This window comes from Cryptosporidium muris, genomic scaffold (assembly GCF_000006515.1).
Source record: "Cryptosporidium muris RN66 scf_1106632373475 genomic scaffold, whole genome shotgun sequence".
Classification (NCBI taxonomy): Eukaryota; Apicomplexa; class Conoidasida; order Eucoccidiorida; family Cryptosporidiidae; genus Cryptosporidium; species Cryptosporidium muris.
The window spans coordinates 660,273-687,202 of NW_002196574.1; the positions used below are offsets into that span (position 1 = coordinate 660,273).

At 30.3% G+C, this 26,930-nt stretch overlaps 10 protein-coding genes and 1 non-coding gene across 11 annotated transcripts, besides 6 other annotated features; 7 read left to right on the forward strand and 4 right to left on the reverse strand.

Moving 5' to 3' along the window:
• Positions 1–133: 133 nt before the first annotated feature.
• CMU_015100 (zinc finger, C3HC4 type domain-containing protein) lies at positions 134–1,036 on the forward strand (the record flags this gene model as incomplete). Its single annotated transcript, XM_002141147.1, has 1 exon — positions 134–1,036. The coding sequence occupies one exon, from the start codon at positions 134–136 to the stop codon at positions 1,034–1,036; it is 903 nt and encodes a 300-aa protein (XP_002141183.1).
• Positions 1,037–1,624: 588 nt separating this feature from the next.
• On the reverse strand, positions 1,625–3,643 carry CMU_015110 (uncharacterized protein; the record flags this gene model as incomplete). The annotated part of the gene is made up of 2 exons (XM_002141148.1): positions 1,625–1,752; positions 1,855–3,643. The coding sequence occupies 2 exons, from the start codon at positions 3,641–3,643 to the stop codon at positions 1,625–1,627; spliced, it is 1,917 nt and encodes a 638-aa protein (XP_002141184.1).
• Positions 3,644–4,085: 442 nt separating this feature from the next.
• On the forward strand, positions 4,086–4,598 carry CMU_015120 (uncharacterized protein; the record flags this gene model as incomplete). Its single annotated transcript, XM_002141149.1, has 1 exon — positions 4,086–4,598. The coding sequence occupies one exon, from the start codon at positions 4,086–4,088 to the stop codon at positions 4,596–4,598; it is 513 nt and encodes a 170-aa protein (XP_002141185.1).
• A 449-nt stretch (positions 4,599–5,047) lies between these two features.
• On the forward strand, positions 5,048–6,394 carry CMU_015130 (gamma-glutamyl phosphate reductase family protein; the record flags this gene model as incomplete). Its single annotated transcript, XM_002141150.1, has 1 exon — positions 5,048–6,394. The coding sequence occupies one exon, from the start codon at positions 5,048–5,050 to the stop codon at positions 6,392–6,394; it is 1,347 nt and encodes a 448-aa protein (XP_002141186.1).
• Positions 6,395–6,505: 111 nt separating this feature from the next.
• CMU_015140 (uncharacterized protein) lies at positions 6,506–8,017 on the reverse strand (the record flags this gene model as incomplete). The annotated part of the gene is made up of 1 exon (XM_002141151.1): positions 6,506–8,017. One exon carries the CDS (start codon positions 8,015–8,017, stop codon positions 6,506–6,508), a length of 1,512 nt encoding a protein of 503 aa, XP_002141187.1.
• Positions 8,018–8,123: 106 nt separating this feature from the next.
• Positions 8,124–8,151: a sequence feature (AT_rich).
• Positions 8,152–8,347: 196 nt separating this feature from the next.
• Positions 8,348–8,421, reverse strand: CMU_015150. Its single transcript has one exon. It is a non-coding gene; the product is annotated as a tRNA-Met (tRNA).
• A 162-nt stretch (positions 8,422–8,583) lies between these two features.
• On the reverse strand, positions 8,584–10,293 carry CMU_015160 (RNA recognition motif. family protein; the record flags this gene model as incomplete). Its single annotated transcript, XM_002141152.1, has 1 exon — positions 8,584–10,293. One exon carries the CDS (start codon positions 10,291–10,293, stop codon positions 8,584–8,586), a length of 1,710 nt encoding a protein of 569 aa, XP_002141188.1.
• Positions 10,294–10,558: 265 nt separating this feature from the next.
• Positions 10,559–10,588: a sequence feature (AT_rich).
• A 216-nt stretch (positions 10,589–10,804) lies between these two features.
• CMU_015170 (uncharacterized protein) lies at positions 10,805–12,787 on the forward strand (the record flags this gene model as incomplete). Its single annotated transcript, XM_002141153.1, has 1 exon — positions 10,805–12,787. The coding sequence occupies one exon, from the start codon at positions 10,805–10,807 to the stop codon at positions 12,785–12,787; it is 1,983 nt and encodes a 660-aa protein (XP_002141189.1).
• A 1,308-nt stretch (positions 12,788–14,095) lies between these two features.
• Positions 14,096–14,117: a sequence feature (AT_rich).
• A 1,254-nt stretch (positions 14,118–15,371) lies between these two features.
• Positions 15,372–16,796, forward strand: CMU_015180 (protein kinase domain-containing protein; the record flags this gene model as incomplete). The annotated part of the gene is made up of 1 exon (XM_002141154.1): positions 15,372–16,796. The coding sequence occupies one exon, from the start codon at positions 15,372–15,374 to the stop codon at positions 16,794–16,796; it is 1,425 nt and encodes a 474-aa protein (XP_002141190.1).
• A 271-nt stretch (positions 16,797–17,067) lies between these two features.
• On the forward strand, positions 17,068–25,086 carry CMU_015190 (uncharacterized protein; the record flags this gene model as incomplete). The annotated part of the gene is made up of 1 exon (XM_002141155.1): positions 17,068–25,086. One exon carries the CDS (start codon positions 17,068–17,070, stop codon positions 25,084–25,086), a length of 8,019 nt encoding a protein of 2,672 aa, XP_002141191.1.
• Positions 18,266–18,289: a sequence feature (AT_rich).
• Positions 22,625–22,647: a sequence feature (AT_rich).
• A 91-nt stretch (positions 25,087–25,177) lies between the features above and the next one.
• Positions 25,178–25,213: a sequence feature (AT_rich).
• A 678-nt stretch (positions 25,214–25,891) lies between these two features.
• On the forward strand, positions 25,892–26,866 carry CMU_015200 (RNA recognition motif. family protein; the record flags this gene model as incomplete). Its single annotated transcript, XM_002141156.1, has 1 exon — positions 25,892–26,866. One exon carries the CDS (start codon positions 25,892–25,894, stop codon positions 26,864–26,866), a length of 975 nt encoding a protein of 324 aa, XP_002141192.1.
• Positions 26,867–26,930: the final 64 nt, after the last annotated feature.

Genomic DNA, 26,930 nt, shown 5'->3' on the forward strand with positions numbered 1-26,930 from the left:
CAGTCTTAATATATATAGGTATTACTTTTGCTGGGTCTGGCTTTTCCTTTTTATTTACTTTAATATTTAATTATCCATATTGCATTGATATCTGGATATTAGCGTGATTTACAATCTCTAAATTCCCAATCCGATGGTCGGACTAAGTATTAATGATGCTATCTTAGCTTTTGCTTTGATATATTCCAGCATTGATATTTTTACCCAATGGAATAGCTTTGCAAGCTGTTGTCATCCTATCCAACTTTGGCTTGTAATTAGCTATGCCACAATTATCTTGTTTAGAATTATATACTATATTTCTCAGTATATATCTGAAGATAGTGAAGATTTTCTTCCCAGTACAAGTACTTCAGGTGTACCATTTTGGCTTAACTTGAGTATACTTTGTATTATTTTCCCCTTTTTTGTATCATGGACAATTGTTGGGACAATTTGGTTTAAAAATATTGAGTTGAAAACTCCCCAATGTTTACCTCGAAATGGTGCAAATCATCCCTGGTTTCTTATTTTCTGGCTAATTCTATGTTATGTATGGATTGCAATGTATTCAGCATTTATAGGGATCTCCGTATTCTTCGAATTTAGAATACGAAGAGCGGAAGAAGACCTTCAACTATTAGAAAATGAAGAAATTGTACGTAGATGGGGAAGATTGCGTCTTTTAGCAGACTATGGTATTCACTTTATTAGGCATGGACTATCTCCTGTTGAGGTTTCGGCATTACCAGTAAGAAAAGTTAAAAGTAATGAATGTATTGGTCCTTGTTCTATATGTATTGAAGACTTCAAAGCTGGTGATGCAATAAGAACTCTCCCAGCTTGTGGCCATTCATTTCACAAAAGTTGTATTGATACTTGGCTATTGAGAAATGCAATTTGTCCAAATTGTAAAACTCTAGTTAGGTATGGAAAGACTGAAACTGGAACTACTCCAACTAGATTCTCTGCAGATTCAGATACATCAATGAACCAAGATACAATCTCCACTACTGATTTCAATGGAGAAGATCCGATTGATGATATGAATGTATAATAAGTATATATGGATTAGTTTCACCACTTTTACACTTGTATTAAAAAAATATATTCCTTTTTATCTATACCAAAATATTAACAGAATAAAACAAGATTCAGCAGAATATCTTCACTTTGTTAAACTAAGTATTTTCCCAGTATATAATTGCATCTTCTAAAAGTTGTATAGTGGAACTATTATATTCCTATATAAGGCTTATTTATCTAAAAAGCTGTATATTATGTTTTGAACATAGAATATATCCTTTTTGTATATTGTTTTACTTTTATATTTGCATTTCAAATAAATAATTCACTGATTATATTTTCCTATTTTTGCCTAACTTCTTGAGTTTGGCTCTAGTGAAATAAATTTACAAATGTCCACTCCGTTATACCATGGAGAACATAGATAATTGTAATTACAACTAAACTTGTAAAGAATGTTGACCACAAATTTGTAATGTGAAAGATCCACGATATAATAGAAATGATTATACCATCAATAATTGTAATAAAAGCCCCAGAAAATGCGAAAATTTGAACTGAAGAAATTTATACGTTTAGCAGTCAGAGATATTAAATGAGTCCTAGAATTTCTGATGATTCAAACTTTACACTTACCAGCCTTATCTTGGTCCTCTATGAAATTTCTAAGTATTGAGGCAAAGCCAATTTTTGGAGCTGAATATAAACCAAAGAAGAAAGTACAGAATATCATACCAATGATAAATCCTGAAGAAAAATTCAGTATTGAGTTTATTATATTATGAAATCCACATTTGTCATAATATTAGGATATATATTTATTTTTCAAATGATTTATTAGTAGCTTACCTGCTATAGATATAAGACGAGTATTTGATAATATTAAGAAAAAAGATATTGGGAGTAAAATTACACTCAAATCAGCTGCAAGGACAAATGAGTACAATACTCTAAAATTTTGAACACTAGAAAGTATCCAATAAGTATGTCTAGCTAATCCAGGGTTTGCTTCCTGATCAGGGAAAATTGAAGATGATGAGACATTAGTTGTATTTGAATTTGGGATTGAGGATCTACAACTAGAATGTAAATCATTACTTGGTGGCTGTACAACTAACGCATAGTTTGATTGAATTCTTTGCTGGAATTTCCAAGTTACAATGCAACTTGATAATTTTCCAATTCCAATAGCAGCAACTGCTATAAAACCTGAAAGTGCTGCCCAAAATTTCATAGGATCCTCAATTGACCCACTAAATTGAGAAAGACTTGACTTAGCAATTTGTATGGCACAGAGTGGTATAGATGTTGAAACCATTGCATCCTCCATAGCAGTCTCTAATGCAAGGAGTATTATGCGATTTCTTAACCTTTTGTTAGTCTTGACAAGGTTGTATCCCTCATATATATCTATTATTCTTGCCAATATTTCTGATTGTTTTGGTGTGCATGATTCAGAATAAGTATTATAAGGTATAGATTCATCCATACTTTTTAAACTTTTAACTGATTCTTCATCTTCTGAAGAAAAATTGCTTTTTGGGGCTGCATGATATACTTCATCAGTAACTGTAGAACTTTCAGTATACCTTTCTATTGCAGGTATTCCACACTTATAAATTATAATTGATAAAAAAGAGAAAAGTTGAAAAAATATAGTAACTACTAGTAACGGAATCTCCACACCAGAATTTCCAAGAGGATAATGCAAGGAACTACTACTGTGTTTATTGTAAAAGCTTTCAACTTTTGTATTATGCTCATTTCCTAGTTTATATATAAAATGAACGGAATATATTGATATGATTGCGATTAATGGATTTAAAAGTATAAATGAAAAGTCAAAAATTGCTTGATGGGTTGCTATTGCCTGAGATTTTTGTATATCTGTAATACTGATATTATACTGGTATGATAAAATCTCGAGACCACCACAATCTAAATCTACTGCATTAGCCAAAGCAACTAGGATACCATCAAGCGCAGTTATAATACAAAATTGCTTCAAACTGACAATTTCTACAAAAGAATTATAACCAATTATGAGACCGATAATATACACTGTAGGAATTATTGTGCACCACATAAGTGCTCTTGAAATTGATACAAATAAGAGAATCGTGCGAATTGGCATATGATCTGCAATAGCTCCAGCAATAGGACACATAAGGACTAGTGCAATATTGAAAGTTAATCTTGTAGATCCAGAGGCAGTATCGTTTTCAAGGAGTAGGGTCACGAAAGTACCGAATATCCCCCACCACATTGCAGCTTTCACAACATTGAATAGCTGACCCCAGACATATGACTTATATATATGATCACCAGGTATTTCTAATTGTTGATTATCCCAAATATATCTTAGAGTCCATTGATACAGATGGATAAAACTTTGTTTAATAGTATTCAAAGACTTCTGGAAAATTTTAGAGATTTTACGTCTTATTTCGCTTGGTGATAATGAATATTGTGGAAGTGAAATATTTATTGTAGGTGGATGTAAATATCCACGTCTCTTATTAAAAGTTTCTGTATTACCCAATAAAGAATTTAATGTTGTGGAGTTTGAAATTGGGGAATCTGTCTGCTCAGGAATACTACTGGCCTTGAGGCCTAAGTTAACTGAATAATCGTCCATTGCATTACTTATTTCATATAAAAATCCTGCTGATTTTTAGTTGTGAGCTCTTCAGTAATTCTATATTTTAGGAAAAATATACATACTATACTATTCGCATGCATGTTATTTATTTCCGAATGCGCAGTGCTTTTAGTACCGTCTCTTGGAGGGGTATCGATTTATTGGGCGCTAATGACTTCTAAATTGTGTGCAACTCATTAGATCAATCATAAGTACTAAGGTAAATATTTTAAATTTCCTTTACCTCAATTTATATAAAGTATATTCTAGCTAGTTTAAAATACTTACATTAGGGCATTTATACTTAGCAATTATAATCTTTCTGAGAAAAGTATAATCAATTCTAAACAGTGAAGGCGGTGCTAGATGTCGTACAACTTAAAATATATACAGTAGGTATAGACTTATAATTTTTAGAGTATAATAAACTATTTGGACAATGTTATTTATAGTTTTAGGCTTCATACTAGCAAGAGTTATATACTGGATCTTTTACCGAGTATCTTTCAGAGTTGTAAGAAATTCTACACCAATATATGGGGATAAGAAAAAAGGGAAAGTAAAAATAATGACAGTTCTGGGTTCTGGAGGCCACACAACAGAACTTTTAATGCTTTTAAAAGACCTCAATATAAAGGATAGCATAAAATTAGTATGTATAATTGCTAAAACTGATCACTTAAGTAGAAAAAAGACAATATACGTATATTCTAGGGAACTGGGACTAAGTGAAGAACAAACAGAAAATTTGATAGATTTTGTTGATATCTCAAGAAGTAGAGAAGTGGGACAAAGTTATTTAACTTCAGTATTTTCATCAATAAAGGCTTTATCTGAGTCAGTTCGTGTAGTATTTTCAGAAAAGCCAGATTTATTAATAGTAAATGGCCCAGGTACATGTATTCCAATATGTTATAGTGCATTGTTATTAGAGGTGAGTGATTCCTTCTGACCCTATAAAGATAAATAGGCAAATGTATTTATTATCTAAATTTTCCCAGATGTTATTTTTCAGAAAGTTCAAAATGGTATTTATTGAAAGTTTTTGTCGAGCTGAAACTTTGTCCATCTCTGGGTTGTTGATTTTACCTTTTGCAGATAGGTAAGTAAATTTCGATTCTAAATAACATCATATGATAATTTTAAATGTGAGATTTTACAGATTTATTGTTACTTGGCCTAAATTGACGGAGAAATATACAAAATGTGAATATCTTGGAATCCTGTATTAAATAGGGATCTCTTAATTTTAGCGGCAAATATTACTGGTTAATACATAAAAACCAATGAAGGATGGTAATATCCAGATTTGGATCTTAGACGTTGAGATTATATATTTCAACTTTTAATAATAACAATATAGGAGTTATAATAGTATATACTTGAAATTATTGAACTATAATGTCTGATACTAACAGTTTGTTAACTATAGCAAAAAAAGCTCGTAATTCTGGGATACTATTGTCTTCAACAACACAGCAGGAGCGTAATAAAATATTGAAGACAATAATTGAAGAATTAGAGAATCGTCGTTCAACTATATTATCTGCTAATGATGAAGATCTATGTCTGGCTAAGAAAAATAATATTTCTAGTGTGATGCAAAAACGTCTCCAATTTAGTGAACAAAAATTAAATAGTTGTATAGTTGGTATTAACGATGTGATATCATTTGAAGATCCTCTAGGTAAAATTACTTTAGCTAGAGAAATAACAAGCAATGGTTTACAACTATTTCGTAAGACTTGTCCGATTGGAGTATTATTAATTATATTTGAGGCTAGACCAGAAGTTGGCATTCAAATTGCCTCACTTGCAATTAAGAGTGGCAATGCACTGATTTTAAAAGGTGGTAGTGAGGCTCATAATACCAATAGTCAAATTGTGGAGGCAATAAAAGCTGCATTAAGGAGAGTAACAACAACTAACAACAGTATCAATGAAGATATTGTCCAAATTGTCTATACACATGAACAAGTTCAAGGTCTCTTGAAGATCTCCGAATATATAGATCTTGTAATACCACGTGGATCTGGACAATTAGTTAATATTGTCAAGCAAAATACTTCTATACCTGTAATGGGGCATGCTGAGGGAGTTTGTATGGTTTATGTAGACAGAGACTACGATAATGAAAAAGCATTGGATATAGTTATTGATAGTAAGACAGACTATCCAGCAGCTTGCAATGCGATGGAAACATTACTAGTGCATAAGTCTATAATTTCATCTTTCTTACCATTATTATCAAAGCGTCTAGAAGAGAAGAATTTTGGAGTTACATTCTATGCCGATGACTATTGTATTAATTTCTTACCTAAGGACAAAACTAAAAGTGTAACTGAAGACTTACTTAGTCATGAATTTAGTGGACTCAGTATGTGTGTGCTTTCTGTATCTAATATTGATGAAGCTATTAAGCATATTAATGAGTATGGTTCCCATCATACAGATGCAATTGTTACAAGTAATCAAGGGAATGCTGAGTTGTTTGCAAACAAAATTGATTCAGCTGACGTCTTTATAAACTGTTCTACAAGGTTTGCAGATGGTTTTAGATTTGGATTTGGAGCTGAAATTGGTATTAGTACGGGGAGAATTCATGCAAGAGGTCCTGTAGGTTTAGAGGGACTTTTAACTTACAAATATATACTGAAAGGTAATGGGCAAACTGTTGGTCAATATTCTCAAGGTTTATTTCAATATACAAGGAATGAAATCAATCTTTCTAATAATCAAATATGCTAAATATAACATTAAGATCTAACCAAAATGTTGCATTTTATCAACTTTATTGTAAAGGAGTCGACTAATATTTATAAAACAAATGCGAGAATTAGGCAAGCTTAACTAAAGATGTTATATTAAAGCACCAAGTGAGCCAAGAAATCCATTCATATGTATGAGATAAAGATTTATATTCTCCAACTTCAAATCTGTCATTACATTCTTGAAAGTCGGAATTGCAAAGAAACCTTGAGCCACATAAGATCCTGTAGCATAAACATGTGATATATGGTACTTCATTGCCATAAGGCATGTTAAATAACAAATTTCATGATTAGCCATTTCTATCAAATTATGAGCAATTTCTCGACGATTAAACTGTCTCTTAATTTCTAAGTCATCTTTCATGTTTCCAAAAAATGTAGTTCTAACCCCCTTGTGTTGATTAAATCTCGTAGATATATTTTGTGTAATTCCACTAGAGTTCTCTGCATCATATTTATGTTTTCCTCTAAATTCTGTATACTTATTCTTTGAATATAATATACTTTGCTCTTTTATAATCTTAGCATCTGTGTTACAGGTATCTTTATTATATAGGCTTTTTAGTTCATTAATATTGGAGATGTTACATAGAATTCTTGCCAGTCCAAAGACAGTTCCTCCTCCTAGAGGAGTTCCACTTACTCTTTCAAATTTATCTTCAGAGAACACTTTAACAATTGAAACACCAGAACCAATACATACAAGAAGAAATGGATAGTTTATTTTCGAAATATTTCCATTAATTGAATAATTTAATACATGTTTAAGTCTATGGTTTAAATCATGGTAGTTCAATTCCTGATAGGACTCTAAATTACTTTGCTTTGAATAATCAGTAGTCAATTTAAATTCCATTATATTCAATGTACTTTTATTCATTATATTTAGTTTTCTTGTTTTAATACTTGAACCTTTTATAAATCCTGAAGTATTATCAATTTCAAAGATCTGCTCCTCCTTAACAAGTGGATTTCTATTTTCTCGTATAAATTTCTCAGTGATACATTTTGACATAAAACATATTAGACCTTGTATATTGCTAAGCATCTCATCATATTGAATAACTTCGTACCCTATGCTATTTATAAATTCAGCAAAACGGAATGCACCACCTCCAGTAGCTGCAATATAATAAGAATTTGGCTGTTCTCCAATTAATTTTCGTTTTTTTGCAAACTCAATTAGTTTGTCCAATTGAAAACCTACATGATTGTATGTTCTACAAATAACACAAAATATGAGTTGAGTTCCACTTCTTTTAATGGTGGGTTCTAAAAGTAAACTTAGTTGCCCACGTCTTATGGTGTTAATCTCTTCTGGTTCTAATTTATTGTAAAGTTGCTGATAAAAATTATATTTTATTTCCTCTTTATAATCACAACAGCTAATATGTCCCTTCAAGGTCTGCTTAGAGATGCACTCTCTCTTATTTTCTTCTGCTTCATCATGCTCACTTTCTAGTGAAATTTTGTATATTAATTTCACCAGTGTACCTCCAATATCAAACGCACACCTTTTTGAGTTTGATAGTCCTTGGAAGACCTCGACAGTAACAATTTCTACTCCTGTAGTAGTAAATATGTCTTTATCATCACTCATTACAAATAGAAATACAGTATACCTTTTGAGATAGTATATAGGATATACTATCTTGTTTTAGATTCAAGTTACTTTCCTTAATTTAATTTTACTCTCAAATATTCACTTAAATAATATAAATAAAAAGAAATATACAATCTCCAGGAAACCCAATAAATAATCCAACTACATACACATAATGACAGGTTTCACTATACCTTATAAATGAGTTGTAAAATAACTCCTCAAGATATTAAGAGATTCAAGGGAAAAAACTTGTAAGTTTTCTGGGGGGTTATGTATAAGTCTTAAGTTGGGGGGAGGGATCAGCAATAAAGTAGTTGTGAAAAGAAGCGGAACGACGTTTCGATCGTCGGACCTTCAGGTTATGAGCCTGACGCTCTGGACCTCTGAGCTATTCCGCTCTACGGTAGGTAGGGCTTTTGTAAGAGATAATATTAATATCAAAAAGGAAGGGGAATCTAGAACCTTACATCTACTCCATCTAGGTAACTAAACTATATAGTGATAACCATGTAAATAAACTACAGATACTAAGAAATAATGAAAAGATCTATAGAGAATATTTACTGACCCTGTATTGTGATATTTGCATGTGGCATAATAGCTCTTAATATACTGAGTCCTTGCTGTATTGAAGAGTGGTGATGACCACTTCCCAGGGAATTTCTCATATTATTATGTTGTTGTAGGGATCTTAATATCCCAGCTTCAACATCAGCTAATTGCTGTACACCTTTGGATAAGCACCGCGGATTATAATTTTCATTTAATGAGGATTGAGATGACTGTACAGATACTATCTTCAATCCTTGAGGAAGAGATTTAAGAAATTCGCCTCGAACAGCTAATGTTACATCTTTATGTTCGCTTGTAGTTTCAGTATATCTGATCTCTTCATCTTGATTCTGCTGAAATTTCTCTTTGTTAATACTCTTTTGCTCCTCACTCCCACCTAATTTAATATTATATACAGTATTAGAGTCATCTAATTGTGGTCTTTTTCTTGAGATAGTTTGTGATCCCACAAAGTATAAAGGTTTCTCTATTAAGTTGTCAGTGTCCTTTGTATCTATATTTTTAGATTCAAGTAAGGTATTATCAGAAATAGTTGGATCTTGTTTTACTCTTGATCCATTCTTCAATGTATCCGCTGTTTCATCTGCTATTTGTATTATAGCTTGATCAGTTACTGATTGTGTTATTGTATCTTCTGTAGTATCTTCCACAATATCTCCGTCTATTGTAACTGTTGGTATCCCCGTAGTCTCCAAGCATTTATCTACATTGCGTTTGTTTCTACTTCTAGTTGATCTTCTTTCTCTGGTATCATTGTTTTCAGATAATTTATTAGTATTGTCACTAATTCCAAATCCAATTGTACTTCTAAGCTCCTTTAAGGATTTTAAGGCAAATTTATTTGAGGAATGAAAATTCAAAAGTTCAGATTTATTTATACAGTCATTACTTTCAGCCAGCTTGTGGACATAGGCACAATTTGGGTTTGTGCAAGCTAAATTTCTGATAAAATTGCTACAGTATTTATTAGTACCAAACGAACACCTTATCGTATTATTTCCAAATATCTTCTTGCCATTTACACTTTTTATAGCTTTGGTAGCAGATAATTCATCACAATAAGTAATAAATGCACTATAAGTTTCATAGTCTATAGGGACAATTCGCATATTAAGGATTTTACCAAATTTGCCAAATGAGTCACTACCTGCCAAAATTTCTCTCTTTGCATTGGAATAATCTAAACCAGCAACATAGACAAGATTTCGTTGGATTATCCGCATATCTCCCAAACTTTGCTGGTGTAAAGTATCTTCAGATGGTGTACATGATTGATTATATATAGAAGATTCATTTGTTAATGTTTGTAGCTCTCCAGTACTAGTTGTTCCTGTTATTTGTGAAATATTACTATCGTCCATATTCATAATTTTATCTCCAGACCATGTAAAACCATCAATAATACTTCTTTCAATAGTGCCATTCTGGATAGTCTTTGAAATATTTGAGACTTTATATAGTTGGCGACAAGCTGGGCACTTATTATCCAGTTGGTCACAAATATGATAGTAGCACCAAAGGCATATCTGATAGCGACATTGACAAGGATAAAATGTCTTGTCAGTTTCATCCATTTCCTCCATACATAATGGACAGCTGGTATCATTATTGGTTAATCCCAAGTCTAAACTATTTGGGCTTTGGTTTTTAGATGCTTTACTACCTACGGAACTCCTTTCTCTACTAGGTGAAGTCATTTATAGTAACTTTTATCACAACATCCACAAAAAAAGCCAATAATTTGGGTTGTTTCGTTATTTCCCAGAATTCCCCAATATTTCATAAATAGAATTCTCTTTAGTCCTACTCTTATTTCCACTGTCCGCCTTTTAATTAGGCGCCAAAAAAGCGGTTGATTTATAATTTAGATAAACCCCTATATCAGCTCTCTCAGTTCTTTTTACTTAAAATGAGTTGAGATAAGGATACAATACACGAATTAACTTAATTAGTTGATTATAGAATATAATTTATAGTAATTTATAATATTTTCTTCCTACATTAAAGCATTTCTTGTGGTAGGTTCTGTATGTATTGGCTTGCATTGTCAAATGTAATATATTATACATGTTACCGGTATGTCCCCACAAAATTTGAATCTGCTATTTCTTCAATTCTTGTGGACTCTTACTTTTTATAGGTTAAAGAAATAAATATAATATTTTATGAGAATTTTTATGCTATGTAGTAGCCAAAGAAGCTTTCATTATGAGTACCTTAATACGCTGTAATTTGGAAAGTAATATTCAGGGCCTTTTTTTCCAGTTCTTAAGTCTTCACTTAAAGAAACAAAATAATAAAATAAATTCAAACATATGTAGTATTATAGAGGAAGATCAAGTATATAGTGAACAAATAAATAAGTCAAAGGACAAGATCAAACAGAGGTATCAGCAAGATGAGATTACTATAAGCAAACATACAAGAAATGTGGAAGTTGAACAGCTAAGCCAGATAGCAGAAATAAGAGTTAAGGATGAAAGTGAGAAAGTTCAATATAGTGAGAATATAGAGCAAGAGAGAGGATGCTTAGGTTCGGAAATTGGGGTTTTTAGATGCTTTGAAATTTATCGAGGTAATGACATTATAGGAGCTTCATGCAAAAATAGACCAAATTTAACTATTATTGATGACAATATTAAAGTTCCAAATACAAGAGTCAAACTTCTTGAAGCAGAGCTTTATAGAATATGTGATCTATATGGAAGAAAGCAAGGTCTTGAAGTTTATATAGATTGGAAGATTTGGGAATCCCAAGTAATAAAAGCATTAGGTTTGAGTATTTTTTGCTCAAAAACTCTTGCTAACGTTATATTTAGTGCTTATCATAGAGATTATAGAAATTGCATGAGTATACTTTGTAAGGCAATAGAAGATTCGGGGGATAGAGACTCGGGAAAGATGAATGTGGAATTGTCGGAAGAAAACATTGCCAGTGTGAGTTTATCAGAACATAGTGATTCAAGTGTATCTGGAAAAAATAATGTAAATTTCTTAGATAGGAAGTTTAATATATACAACTGTGAGGTAGAATATAAGCAGCCACCAAACTCAGGGAATTTATGCCGGTCATCAATTATTTGGTTTCTTTGTCATAAACACGAATTTGAACTGAATGATCCCAGCATAAATTATTTTAGATTATTATCATATCTTTCGAGTTCATCGAAATTCATTTTACCAGGTTCTTTTAGGCCTTTATTATATGAACTTATTTCGAGACACTTGGCATTAAAATTTCTAGAGAATGACAAGATTTTTAAAGAATTATATGTTGATACTATAATAGTTCGTATATATTATGATTTGGACTTAATAGATCTACAAAAACTTCGTTTAAAGGATATCAGAAATAGTGACTTAATTACTCTACTTGCTGAGATGGTTGGAAGTGAATCTTTCCATGATTTACAACACTACTTTAACTACCAACATTTCTATGTATTGTATTGCAGATTTATAGAGCTTGATATTGATGAAGATCAGGCCTTGAGCTACAAAGAATTTCGAAATCACGACTTTGGAGCTCTAACAAATAAGACCTGTGCTAGACTTTGGGATTGTAAGATATCAAACAAAAAGTCTCTATTTGATAAAATCACTGGAAATAGAACTGAAAGTGTCAATAGCTTAATGACATCTGATTATCAAGTATCAATACTTAAGAATTTTGATACAGTTAGTACAAATTTTAACAAGGAGTTCTATATGAAGTATGAGGATTTCATCTACTTCTATATTAGTGATGAGGATAAAACAAGTGAAAGAAGCATCAGATATTGGTTTGAAATTGTAGATTTAGATTGTAATGGATGGATAACCCCGAGAGAGATTGAGTATTTTTATCAGGAACAATATCAAAGGAGTTATGAGTTAAGACATACACTACCCGAATTAAATGGAATTTTATGTATGATGAATGATCTATTAATGCCAAAAAGGCCAGGAGGATTTCGTCTAGATGACTTTCAAAAAAACAAAACTGTAGCTGGTCATTTCTTTAATATACTTGTAAATACTAAGAAATGTCTATCTACCATATTTAAAGATGGTGAATTTAACAATATACACAACTACTTTGAAAGTAAAGTTTGTCCCAAATATTATACACCTTGGGAATTGCATTGTCAGTACCAATATCAAATAATACAAGATGAGGATGAGCGGCTTCAGCAAGAAAGTGTTACATAATTGATGATAAATATCCCAGGTTCTATCTACTTACTCGTTGAACCCAGTTATTATAAAATGGATCAAAGATAAACTGACTATAGTCCAAGAAAATGTAATCCATTATTATGAGAGTTATTATTATTCCAAATGAGATTATAGCTACATAGTTATAGGGGTTATAGCCAGCAAAAATCATAAATACCAGTAAAATGGCAATTGTCCATTCTAATCCTTGACGAATATTCTTAGACATCTAAAAGATATGTATCCCGATTTGTGATTCTATTTGCAGTTCTTATTTATTATCAGCAACTTCAAAGTGGATTTAAGGACTTTACTATGGAGGGCTGTGTTAATGTTAACAATAGCGGGAGTTGAACATGGCGCCTTTATTAGGATATACTACCTAAAAAAACTCTAGAACGTAGAGATTGCAATTTATATTTTATCAGATGATGTAGATATTTCATGCATTTATGAATGCATCTTTTGATTAAATTACAGATATTGGTTATGATTAATGCAGTAGTTTTTTAAGGCTCTCTAATTTGAATGATGTATATGGGCAGACCATTTGCAAAATCTATCTTGAATTGTAATACAACTATGATTTACAAAATTTTAAATATAGGATATTAAGTCTGCAAATAGCTTGTTTTTGGTTACCGAGAGCACTATTTGAATAATGGATAATGTGTCTCTAATTCTGCAAAATATATGATGTACATTGTTCTAGCAAATAAGATTCAAGCTATACTTAGGACCTTTTATATTTTAGCTAAAGGAATTTTCTTTATTCTAAAATTTAATATAAAATTTGCATACTTTGATTTCAGAGATATATATACAAGGTCTTAGAACATATAAAACTACATACTTTTATTATGTTTTCTCAATGATATACTAGGATAAGGTGATAGGATCTAGACTAGGCTTTTGTAAGGGTATTAAAATTCCTGAATACTTCTTAGGGGATACTAATAAGTAGAAGGGAATACATAGTATTATTTATGGACTGAGATAAAGCAATGAGATGATTATAAACAAGCTGAATGAGAAGTCGTGAAGTGTGATACAAAAGTTAATGATATGGATTAACTGTTATATACTTAACTTGATAGATCCCTAAGACATTGCATTAATTCTTATCAATAAATATTAAACTTAGCCCAGAAAATAACTTCCTTTTACTAGTTAATAGATGGCTACATATTTAATACTCGGATTCTATATTACAGACGTTATAAATTGAGTATTTTGCATAAGGTGAACTATTAGGGATAGTTTTGTTTCCAATAAATATTACTCTAATAAGAAATCCTTAAGATTATATTTTATTAAAATTAAAGCAATTTAGCCTCTTCTATACATACTCCACAAGTTTCGGGATTTATTGTAACATATATTGAGATAGATCCTTTAAAAAAATAAAATTCAAAGTTTAGACTACATTAGAACCCTATAATTATACTTCATATATAAATTTAATTTCAAAGTTGTCTGGAATTTTGAAGTTTGTTAATATATCATGCAAATTCTAAAATATTCTGTATTTCTATATTATGACTTAATATAAGTTTGTAATAGATAAAGTAATCATACCACCATATTACTTTTTAACTTATTCCCTTAAATAGATAAAACACCTTCAATGTAATTCAGATGAAATCTTCAGGATCTCTTAAAGTACTTAAATTTGATTTGTAATGTAATACTCTAAAGCTTATTAACCCATATTTTGAATTAATCATTAAAAGACTTCTTATTACCAAGCAATAGCAAATTATTAAGTTTGGGTATTTAGTAATGTAACTACATCACAACTTATTACCATTTTCACTTGGTGATAAACTAAATATATAAAATTTTGTATTTAAACTTTGCAAATGTTGATCCAGTTTATTATTTATTATTTCACAGTATAATAACTTTTGGTTGTTAGCTTGTTCTATAAGAGAACTTTCTTAGAATTAGAGATTCAAAGAGTAGGATAACAAAGAACTTTATTTAAAGTATACTCAGCTTCTAATTAACTAATAATACAAACAGTTATATGGATATTGAGGCAGGAATATTAATTTATACAAGTATTGTAAGTGCACCAAATCCTTGCTAGTCATCGGCCACACTACATAGAATATTACCAGATTCCATTTGAACTTAGGAAGCAAGTAGTGTAAAGTTTATTTAGTAATAGGATAGAATTACAGTAGATAGGATCAAAATATTATAGTCTTGTTACTTTTTTCCTTTTTTTTTTTTTTATCGTAATTATAGAGTTGATCAATCATCTTCTCTGCTACAAGTTCATTTGATTTAAGAACATGAAAAATATACTTTTACTGTATTTGAACCCTCATCCTTATGTAGTATCTTATTCAACTAGATTAAATATATTTATTCCGACTCCATTGAGTTCACAACCTGATAGTATATTATTACTAGTTTTAGTTATTAGGTTTATTATCTAATAACTCCAGACATATTATCATTTGGCGGCCTGTATAGTATATATCACCCGCTTCATGCAATACAAGTTATTGTAAAAAGTTTGTGTTACCTTATATTTAACGATAAAAAGCAAATAATTAATAGTATCTAAATGCATAGGAGAAGTCCTATTAGTATTAGGAATTCTTTACTTATATCTAAACGTATAGTTGACTCTAGTAATCCAACAGAAGAAATCCGATCTGGGTCAACATCTAAAGGTATACTAAAAGAAAAAGTAGCTGAATCAGCCAATGAATATAAACAAGACGCAGGTTCTCTAGAAACTAAGGTATATGGAAATTCACAATTAAGTGAAACAGATCATACTTTAAATAATCAGCTAATAGGTGCAGCGATTGATAATACTAAGAATACCCTCATTAAACATAAAGTAAGTTTAAGATACCATGATAATGGTAATGATACTAGTAGTACTAACAGCAATTTAGAACTACCTTTAGTAGAGAAACATCATTGTAAAGGTAATAATACAAATAATCATACACTACAATGCCATAGTAATATTCGCCTGCGCAGTTCACTAACTGATACTAAAGCCCAATCTGTACCTAGAGTTGTAATACTTGAAAGAACTCAGGAGGAAACTGTTAAGATAAATATAAAGGTAGCACCTGAAGAGCTCATAGAGTTAGATCAAATAGAATTTGGAGAAGTTATAAGTTCAGGAGCTTTTGGTGTTATTTACAAGTGCAAAGTTGATGGAATAAAAGGTAAGAATAACTCACAATTTGCAGTAAAACTATTTTTGAGAGATAAGGATACTGGAGGCCTTACAGAAGAACGTTTGGGATCTATTGAAGCTGAACTGAATTGTATAAGAGTACTAAAACATCCAAATATAACTGAATATTATGGAATACTAAATCCAAAAAGTGGTGAAATGGGATTTGTTATGGAATATATAAGCGGAGGTACTGTTTTTGATTTATTGTACAGTGGTCTTCATGTAGTTCCTATTTCAAGACGTATTGAATGGTGCATACAGCTAGTATCATGCATTGCATACTTGCATGAAGGGTGTTCCCCATATCGCTTTATACATAGAGATATAAAAACAATTAATATGCTCATTAACTCAACTGATTATTCAATAAAACTTTGCGATTTTGGAAATGTTCGTGAGCGTACATTTTCATACTGCCGTCTAGACAACAATGGAGGATCTATTCGTTATATGTCTCCTGAATCACTTAAAGTAGGGTCATTTATTAATGATAAGACAGATATTTGGTCAATAGGATGCTGTATAATTGAAATATGTGGTGGTGGTATTCCATACAAGGAATTTTTAGATGAGAATGCACTACTTGATAATATTCATAATGGAGGTCTACCAAGGATTCCATTGTTTTTCCCCCATTCACTAAGTAGAATTTGTTCTAAGTGCCTATCTATAGATCCAGATATGAGACCAACAGCAAGTAAGTTGTATCGTGAGCTAACGAAATTAGATATTGGACTGATAAGGAAAAGCTTGTTAGGAAAGTTAGATCTCCAACCTTGTGTACAATAAGTTAAATTAGAAATTTAATTTATAGTTTATTGACCCTATACCTGATTTTATATTTATATATGAGAATTTTTATTTCAGACAAAAAATATATACATCTTAATTAAGTGCTTTTTAGAGGGAGTAACTTAACAAAGTTAAGATTTCGATATACCGGTATTAAGGTATTGGATACAATGTAATACTACCATTTGGCGGTAACCAAACAGTATTTTAGGTGAACTAAAGGGAGTCTATATAATCAGAGTAGTCAGGTATTGACATCTTATTTGTTATGTGTTTAGATGGTAATATAATAATAAATAGATTACTGTCAACAGATCTTACATATGTACTTGATACACTGAGTCAACTATTGGAAAATCCTAGTTATGGGATATCGTCTCAACTCAAAAGTTACCTATTAGCCTCTCCATCATGTAGTGAGATATTGAATATATGGTCAAGGAATATATATGAAACTACCACTACGGTAAAGAAAAGTTGTTCAGAGGTTATTAATGGGACAATGCATGTAGAGACTTTGGAAAGATTAGTTATAATTAGAGTCTTGACTATATTATCAGTAATTTTGGAATACCCAAAACTCTCAAATACCTCTCATTTAGATGATGAAGGAAATAAGTATGCTTTTTTATATTCTCAGCGTCTAGCTTCAACTATAATTAATCAGTATTTGGTTTACATATATCGCCATTTAAGTTCGGCTTCAAGAAAGATTATTGGGTGCAGTTTTAGACTACTTTCAGCACTTGTAAATACTAGTACAAAACATGCTCAAGATATATTGTCTGACTTTAACTTTGCTCTTCCACATATCCAGTCAATAGATAGCTTATTTGATAAATTTACTGAGAAAAAAGTTTATGAGATATCTAAGGCTCAAGATGATCAAGTAGAAATTTTAGACAATCACATGAATATTAACAAGTATAATGAGGATTTTTCATTGGTAGACAGAATGTTTAATATAATAGAAGTTGAAAGAACTAATCCAAGAATAAGGATCCAATTTTTACGCTTTGTGCTATCATTTATAAAGATCTCCGTTTACAAGAAAAAACCATCTGAATGGAATAATAATATAATAATTGATTTTATGCATATTAAGAATTTTGGGAATAGAATATTTAAAAATATGATTTTTTATGATAAAATTGAAGATATTGGGGCTATTTTCATTGTTTTTTTTGAAACTGTGTTGAGAAATTCAAGCATTGCTACACACTTGAAAAGATCATTTCTAAATATGACAATACTAAATAATATCACCTATACAATGATAAATATATCAAAAAGTGTACCTGTTGAAAAACAGCTTGAATTAGTTATCAATGAGGAACAATTAATAATAGATTCTGCAGATGCAGACTTTAACAAGATCTCATATTCAAGATTAGAGATATTAAGAATAATAGGAAATATGACGGAATTTATAGCATGTTTACATGCTGAGAGAAGATCAACTTCTCAATTAAATAATTTAATTATTTTATGGCTTCAAAATATAAAGCCGATAACTAATCCAATTTTCTCGCAATTAGTCGTCAGTGTTTTTCGAAGATTATCGGTTCTAGATCAGATACAGTACTTAAAAGAGCTTCAGGTTCCCTTCAACCTAGAGAATTCATTACGTTGGATACTAACTTGTGGATTTTTGTCTTACTTGCTGGTTCCACCAGAGGATTTAGAGTTGAAAGAGAGTTTTTTGAACCACAACTTATACATTAAAGATTTTAATAGATTATCAGCCATTAGTTCAAAAGATGCTGATGAACTTGAAATACATGTGAGTAAATATATAAAGTCTAGGTTGTTTAGTGATATTAAGAATGAAAAAGATACTAAAAATAAAGTTAACTTAACATATGAAGACATATGTACTTGGATTTGTCCTCCTACTATTCAGAAAGCTATTTTAAACTTAGCAATTTTAAATACACCTGAAAAGGGTAATATCTTTATTAATATAGCTTCTGCTTCACTTATAATGATTATTACAAGACGTTTAGGTTTAATGAATACTATTATTGAGACATGTGATATTGGTATAGAAAATAGTGAAAATATAGATACTTTCGAACATTTACGTGATACTAAATTTCAGCTTATTGAAGATTTAAGATACCAAATAAATTATCATTGTATTCCAGAAATGAATACTATGATTAATATGCTTAGAAATATAGCTTCAGCTAATGCTGAGAGTTATGAAAGTGTCTTTAGTTGGTTCTTAAAAGGACTTAACCAATACAAGAACCAGTTTACTCTTGCAAATAATGACACTAATGAGGTGGAAGATATTGATGATGGTGTATTCATCAATATTAAATATGACAAAACATATTCCAGAGATTTAATGCAGGGATCTAAGACAGATTCACACAGAAATTTAAACTCTGAAGAATATTCAGGGGCAGAACAAGAAATTCACCTTTCAATATCTCATTATATATTAAGAGCAATTCCAAAAATGAAGTTACTTCGACAAAATAAAGAACTGTGTATTATTGATTTTTGTCCTCATTGCATTAAACTTAAATGTAATAGCTATGAATTACATACTGACATACCTAAGGTATATCTGGTGTATGGTATAATGTTAATTATTGTTGAATGCATACACTCAATATTGCATTCTGTTGGAATAGATCTTCTTTTAAGTACTGGATGCCGTTTCGATTGGACAAAGTTACTCACAGATTCTATGTTCACATCATTTTGGTTTAATGACATACTAATTAAATCCTTAGAGGACTCCCAAATAAATATTTTGATAAATTCTTTGGTTGATTTAATACTGGACTGTTTTGGAGGAAAATATCAACTAAGAACAAAGGGAAAGTGGAGTAAACCTTTAATGAACTTTTTGGATTACTTAGTAAATTTTGCTTTACTTGAAAATAGGAAAGCAGCTCTTTCAGATATAATTCCAATTTTAAGGGCAAAACACCAGGCAATATATCAAATGTTTTATTCAATCTGGGTTGAGCTATTATATCTCACAAATGTCTTTGATATAGATATATTTTTGTGGCTTTCTTGTCTAAATAATACAAAAGATAATACTAAAGGCATTACAAATCAAGTTTTGTATATAAAATCGTTTAAATTCGTAAATTCAATGTGCAGATATGCAATGAATAACCCTTTGGAGCTGAGGGGATTGATAAGCGGACTAACACAATATCAATTAGATAATAAGAAATACAGTCATATTGAGGAGTGTTCTACTAGTGAAAATAAAATCCTAGATATAGGATTTTATAGTATCTGCTTATATTTAAGTAATAAGAAGCGAGAAAAAAAATATCCAATTTTTGATATTCCAAATAATTATGCAAAATGCAATTTAAGTTGCTCTGAATTTAATTTTGCAAAAAGCTCAGAGAAATTACTAAATAATGAGGATGAAAATAAATATCATTCGAATAAACTAGATAATACTATAATAAATAGATTCATAATTCCTTTAGTTAAACTGATTATTCAAATAAATGGAACAAATGAATTCCTTCATTCTAAATACATAGCTGTTCTTAGTGAATACGATGAATGGGATAATTATGAAGAAGCTAGACTAAAAATTCTAAAAAAGTATCAAAAAGGCGGACAATTGATCAAATACGAATTTTTAAGATACTATATAGAGGATATTTGTTCCAATATTATACTAAATTTCAGCATTTTTTCATATGAATCATGTCTTTGTATAATATACAAACTCCTGACTACTTTAACATTATACAAACCTGAAGAAGCCTGTTTATCTATTCAAGTTATATTAAAGACCTTTGCTAATATTAAAAGAATTACTTATAGCAGAGCCAATCACAATTGCTTAAAGCTTCAAAAAGAAGATTATAATAGTGATTTGTATTATCAATTTAATATAAAGAAAGTAATAGACAACAACCTTAAATTGCAAGATATTATATTGGCATGGATTGAACAATCATGGGATATAGATATTTCAGATGAGTTGATAGGCTTTATAGATTTGGCCGAATATTTTGGATTGGATACTAATGGATTTATAAAAAAGGTCTTTGATTTAAATTCAAAGAGTGTTGTGGATCTGTTAGAGTTTATAAGGGCTAGATTAGGATCAACTGCAGAAAGCTGTGAGAATGGCGAGCATAACTCCTCTCCTTTATCTCCTCGTCTACTTAATATTTTAGAGACGATTGTAGATTTAATACCAACTAAGAAGCTAATTAAATTATTTCGAAATAATCTACATAATATAACAAATCATGAACCTAACTATAATTACTCAAGTGGTTTGAAAACTTTCAATGCTAGTATTATTTCCTATTTACTAAAGAAGTGGTCACAAATAAAGTTGAAGTATCTCAAAATTATTGCTGAGATAGTTTTATTTATGGATACAGAATTTGAATTTGGAGATATATCTGGTTACAGCAATAGGATATGTATATATTTTCCATTGGATTTGTTTGCTGTTAATATAGAGAATATTGAATTGAGCTATTTTATTTTAACGGAGTTTCTACCACTATTATACAAGAAATTTTACTCCTTTAGATTATCTGTAACAAGATTTATTTCTCTATACCTGTCTTACTCTACAAAATCTTGCAATTTGTCTGAAAATATAAATGAACTGAGCACCCCAAGTTATATGAAAGTTTATTCCACGTCTCAGAAAGTACTTGATATGGAAATAAAACAAATAGTTTATTCAATTCCTTTGACACTAGGAATTCTCTGTTTAAATGATATTTGTTGGACAAGGATTACTCCCTTATTAGAGTATGATTTTCAAGAAGACTTTATGGATAAACTTGTTGAAGAATTTAGTAATTTATTAGAAAGGTATCCAAAATTAGTTAGAGTTCTTGATTGTTTAATAAATCAAGGATATACCCCAAAATATGTTCTGAGTCATTATAATATACATGAGGAGATTAGAGATAAAAAACAATTATTAGAACTGACTCAAAACTTAGAACTTGAAAGTCGAAGAAATTCAATGGATAACTTTAGACCAATACAAATAATTATTAATTCAAGAATTATATTTCGCTTTATTTTTAAACTTGCTATCAAAAGTATTAAAATTTTGGATAATGTACCTATTATATCGGAGTATATATGGATATCTATTTTAATAAACTTTGAGTCAAATACTTGCAAATTTGAGTTTTCAAATACTAGTGAACTAAAAAAGTTGGTTGAAATTCTAACCACTTGTTATAATTGCTTACTAACAAATTTTAGCGAGCTAGTTCAAACATCACTGAAGATTATAGAGCAACAAAAAGGGAGTTCTATGGGGGAGTTATTAAATAAGATTCCACTTAGCGAGCTGATTCATAAATTTCTGATACTAATGCCTTGCGCCTTATATACTCAGATAAACCCAATACTTCCAATATTATCTAAGCTCCTTAATAGACAGTCTGATATGGAGGGAATAACCTATATTTTAGGTAGCAATAGCAACAGTATTCTTAAGTTGTTTGCTATCATAAAGGAACAACATACTTTAAATAATATAAACGAAAATGAAGGTTTTCATAGCACATCTAGTATATCAGCAAGATATCCAATAAGTTTTATAGATGCAAGTAAATATTTTGTGAACTTTGCAAGGATATTATTAGATAATTATCAAGTAAGTGATGAAGGTGATCTAAATGAAATTTTGATTTTCTTAGAACTACAAGTCATACTTTCCTTTTTACTATATATTTCAAAACTATATCAACTACAAGCAATGGACTTTAGGTTTAAAGGCCTACCAGCTTTTATTTTACTGAAATTAAATCGTATTCAGAGTATAGCTGAAAAGATTTACAAATTACAATTTAATTATTTTAATAATATAGAGAATTCTGGAATATTTAGAAGTCGATTTAACTCAATGGTAGATATGCCTCGAGAGTTCTCTGATGATTGCATGATATTTTTATCTGGGTCATTCAATTTGTTTTTATTTGTTGAACATATATTGACTCTTCAAGATAACTGTATAATAAAAAATAAAAACTTCTTTGAACCCTTTCAGGAATCTTCTATTTTCAACTACTTATCTAAGATTGCATCTTCAAGATTTTCTGCAAATATGTTTTCCAGATCTAGTACCAATAACTCACTTTGGAGAAATATTCTTATTTACTCTGCACTTTATAGGGCTAGGGATACTAAAAAAAGTGTTATAAAGCCTTTATCTATGCCAAACTTTAACAATTCTCAGCTATTACATGATGAATTAAGAGAAGATAATTGTAGCATCGAAGTAAACAGTCCTTTAACCAATGAATGGTATCATTCGTATATTTCAAGTTTAAAAAATTTTATAGATGATAGGTCTAGTCTGCAATATTTTGATTGGCTAAATCCAAGTCAGGAAAGACTCAAATGTACATTGAAATCATTTCCTTATAATTCTAAGCTATTTAACTTATCTTTTCAACAATCAAACAGTTATTTAGAACTTGATTTACTTCAAAATAACTACCTTATATATGATATTGGTTATGTTGTTCCTGTAATAGTAGCTCGATTTAGATTAGCCTATTCTATAATAAGAGAGAGAAATCTAAGAAAGGCTCGTGAATTAAATTTTAAAGTGCGAATCAATAATTCTGTGGAAAGAAATAATTTAAGAGAATTTATTACTGTAGATTTCGATAAGGGATATCCGGCAAGTGAAACTTTAAAGTTTTCTAAAAGTGCTGGTTTTTTAGAAGAAAAAGATTTTGAGATTATAAATAAGAGTATTTTTGGCAATACAATAGATGAAGGCTTCCAATGGCTGAATGACTTTTGTCAAAATGGATCTTTACAAATATTGATTTGTGCAACTTCTTGCACTGATAAATATTTAAGGTTTATTGCATATAATGGGTTGTCATTAGTATTTGAACTTATAGAGTTTACCTTTAACAAAGTTAATGAAAGAAAGAACAGACTTAAAATGAGGATGGAGTTAGAAAAAGACTATGTAGATACTCATGAGGAAAATAAAAGGAATGCTAGGGATTTAGATGAAGAGAATTATATGGATGTTTTGGATAAGAAAAAGAGACGAAAACTTACAAAGGGACATAATTTGATAAGATATGGGTTTAAGGAGCTACCTCAAATACTTGCACTTTTAAATGCTTTTAAGGGAACAGTTAGTGGTGCAGTTAAACCTGTAGAAGAGCAAGGTATCAAAAAATCTCGTGAAGAACCACAGTCACTATCATTGAAAATTAATAACCATATTCCCATGGTGAGGATGTCTTCATTTGTTACATCATTTCTATCAATGAGCATTGATGTTATTTTTCTTCCAGAATCTAGCATGTATAAATTAGTAAACTATTTTCTGCTATCCCGTAGTTATATAGATAGATTTGACATCCCTCTATTTTTCAGTTTATTTTATCCTGAATCCTTGGAAGAATCGAAGACCTTTAAGAAATTTATATTTGATGTCTTAAAGTGTGGTTGTAGCATATTTAAATATCTTGAAATAGCTAAATATAGCTTAATTCAGCAATTTGATGGTGAAAGTGAACAGGAACAAGATGCATTAAATCGCAGATTTGTAATCCCTCTAATTATAACCAGCATTAAATGCCTTAATCAATATTCATATAATGATTATATTTTTACTTTAAGCAATATTTTGGATATTTTAATTGAGCTTTCTGATTCAGGAATTTTTTCTAAATGTGAAGTAGATATTGTTGATATGCCAACTTTTCTTATATCATTTTGTGTTCCCGACACTTTTAGATCCAATTCAAATGAAGATGTACAAAGTTCAAATTATAAATGGAATTATGCACATTCTATAGTAATACAAATGGTTAACCAATACTCAATTTTTGATTTGATTACACATATATCAGAAAAATTCGAGAATTCACCGAATTCTAAGGTTCAACAAGCAATTATCTCTAAGCTAGTTGATTTGGTCTGGAATATTTGTCTATCTGGATTTATAAACAGTGACTATATTTCTAATAAATTGAACCTGTGGACTCTGCATCTCAAATATAATTCAGAATACAACCAACACTTACTACGCTTTCTTGGAGGCTATCATAACGTATATTGCACCTTCTACAAAGTATTTGAGTGTATAAAATCATTAAAATTTCATAAGCACAGACTATCAGCAAATTCTATAAATAAACTTTTACAGTGTTGGAATCTCAGTTTGTATGCTCTAATTTATACTTTAAATAATTTGTTTGATGTAGAAAATATCGGCATTTTTGAGACCTTGATAAGTGATTTCCAATCGTTATATACTGATTTTGTGAAGTGAGATTGTGCAAGCTATATACTGCTGTATACTTATTAGATCACAAATATATATCATTACCAAAGTGAACTTACTTATAAAACTGACAAGTTTCAAATTAAAAAATTACTATTTAGTTTAATATTATTTTGTTTTCATTTTGGTGGTACAACTCATAAGTTTACTGTATTGCAACTTTTTGTTTGTCCTCTATATATTACTCCTTAAATATGGATTCCAATATAAAAGGCAATTGTTATAATATCCTTATATTGGCAAGATATTCTATTACATATATGATGGTCTTTTTGAGGATTTAGAATAGTCAGTACACTGGAATATGAATAATTTTGAGATCCTATAGTATATCGTAACAATAAGGTGAAATAAGTATTTTAAAAGGAGTTTTCTAAAATAAATATGATAAAAAAGTATAGGTGATTAAAAAGATAACTATATAACAAAGTATTGAGTATCTATAAGGTACTTTAATACATATAAATAATACTATAGGCATGTTGATTATAGTAATGATGCCGAAGACAGCCCGCTTACATTAATACCGGGTATAATTTTGAAATTAGAATGATCATAAAGAGAGTTTAAACTCCATCTTTAATAGAGCTATATACAAGAACCTTGCCTTAGATACTAGCTTTAGAGCAGAGGTTTACTTTTATTTAAACTGGGGTTAGCAAAGTTAAGGTTTGCATTCTATATATAGACTTGGAGAATATAAACTAATAAGAAGGGTAGTGTAATCAAACAGTAATTTTAGGTATTAAAGATAGTTTGCATATTTGATTAAGTTTAGATTGCATATTTAAATATGGATTTTTCATACAACATAGATGCACGGAGAGGTGCTTGGGCAGATGAAGATATAGATGATTTTGAGCCATCTTTTGATCATCCATTAAAAGGGTTTGAATCTAAGCCAGACAAGGATGGTATTAAACATGTAATAAGTTATATAAAGGATAGTAAAGGAGCCACTGTGAAGATAACAAAAAAGGTTAGGGAAATTAGAAACATTAGGAAGATTAATATGAATATAGTCCGTAGACGTCAAATTATGGAAGAGAAGTTGGGGAAAAAGTATAATTCTGATATGGAGATGCCTAAGTTAGGTGATGAAATTTCAATTGAATTATCTAAAAATGCCGACTTTGATAGTCTGAATGAAAAGGAGAGTGATGCAGACTATTATTTTATGGACTTGCCAACATTTAACAGTAACAAGGCAAGTAATTTTAAGAAATTAATGAATTCTGGGTTTGTATCAAATGAAGATCCTATAGAGAAGATTACTTATGGTCAAATTGGCTTAGGGCGTGAGGGTAGCTTGATATCATCTGCTGGGCCAAATACCGGAAATAATTTAGCTGTAGGAGTCTTAACTTCTAGTAGTAATGTACAAGGTACATCATCAGGTGTTGGACTAAATACTAACGAAAGTGAGAAAGCTAGATATCAGCCTCCATTTTTACGTGGAGGATCTTCTTCATCTTATGATAGGAATGTAAGCTTGCAATCATCACACAGAGATGACTGTACTGTTCGCGTCGCAAATCTATCTGAGGATGCAACTGAAGACGATCTCCAGGAGCTTTTTAAGACTGCTGGAAGAGTTGTGAAGGTATTCCTTGCTAAAAATAAGAATAACACAAAAAATACTAAAGGTTTTGCCTTTATAACCTATTCTAAGAGAGAAGAAGCTCAAAATGCTATAAGGAAGCTTAATCGTCATGGTTACGATAACTTGTTACTCAATGTAGAGTGGGCTAGAACAAAAGATAAGTAGTTCAAATGATAAGATAGTTATAAATGAAGTTATTTGTCTACCTATGTTTTTCTTGTACAAATGA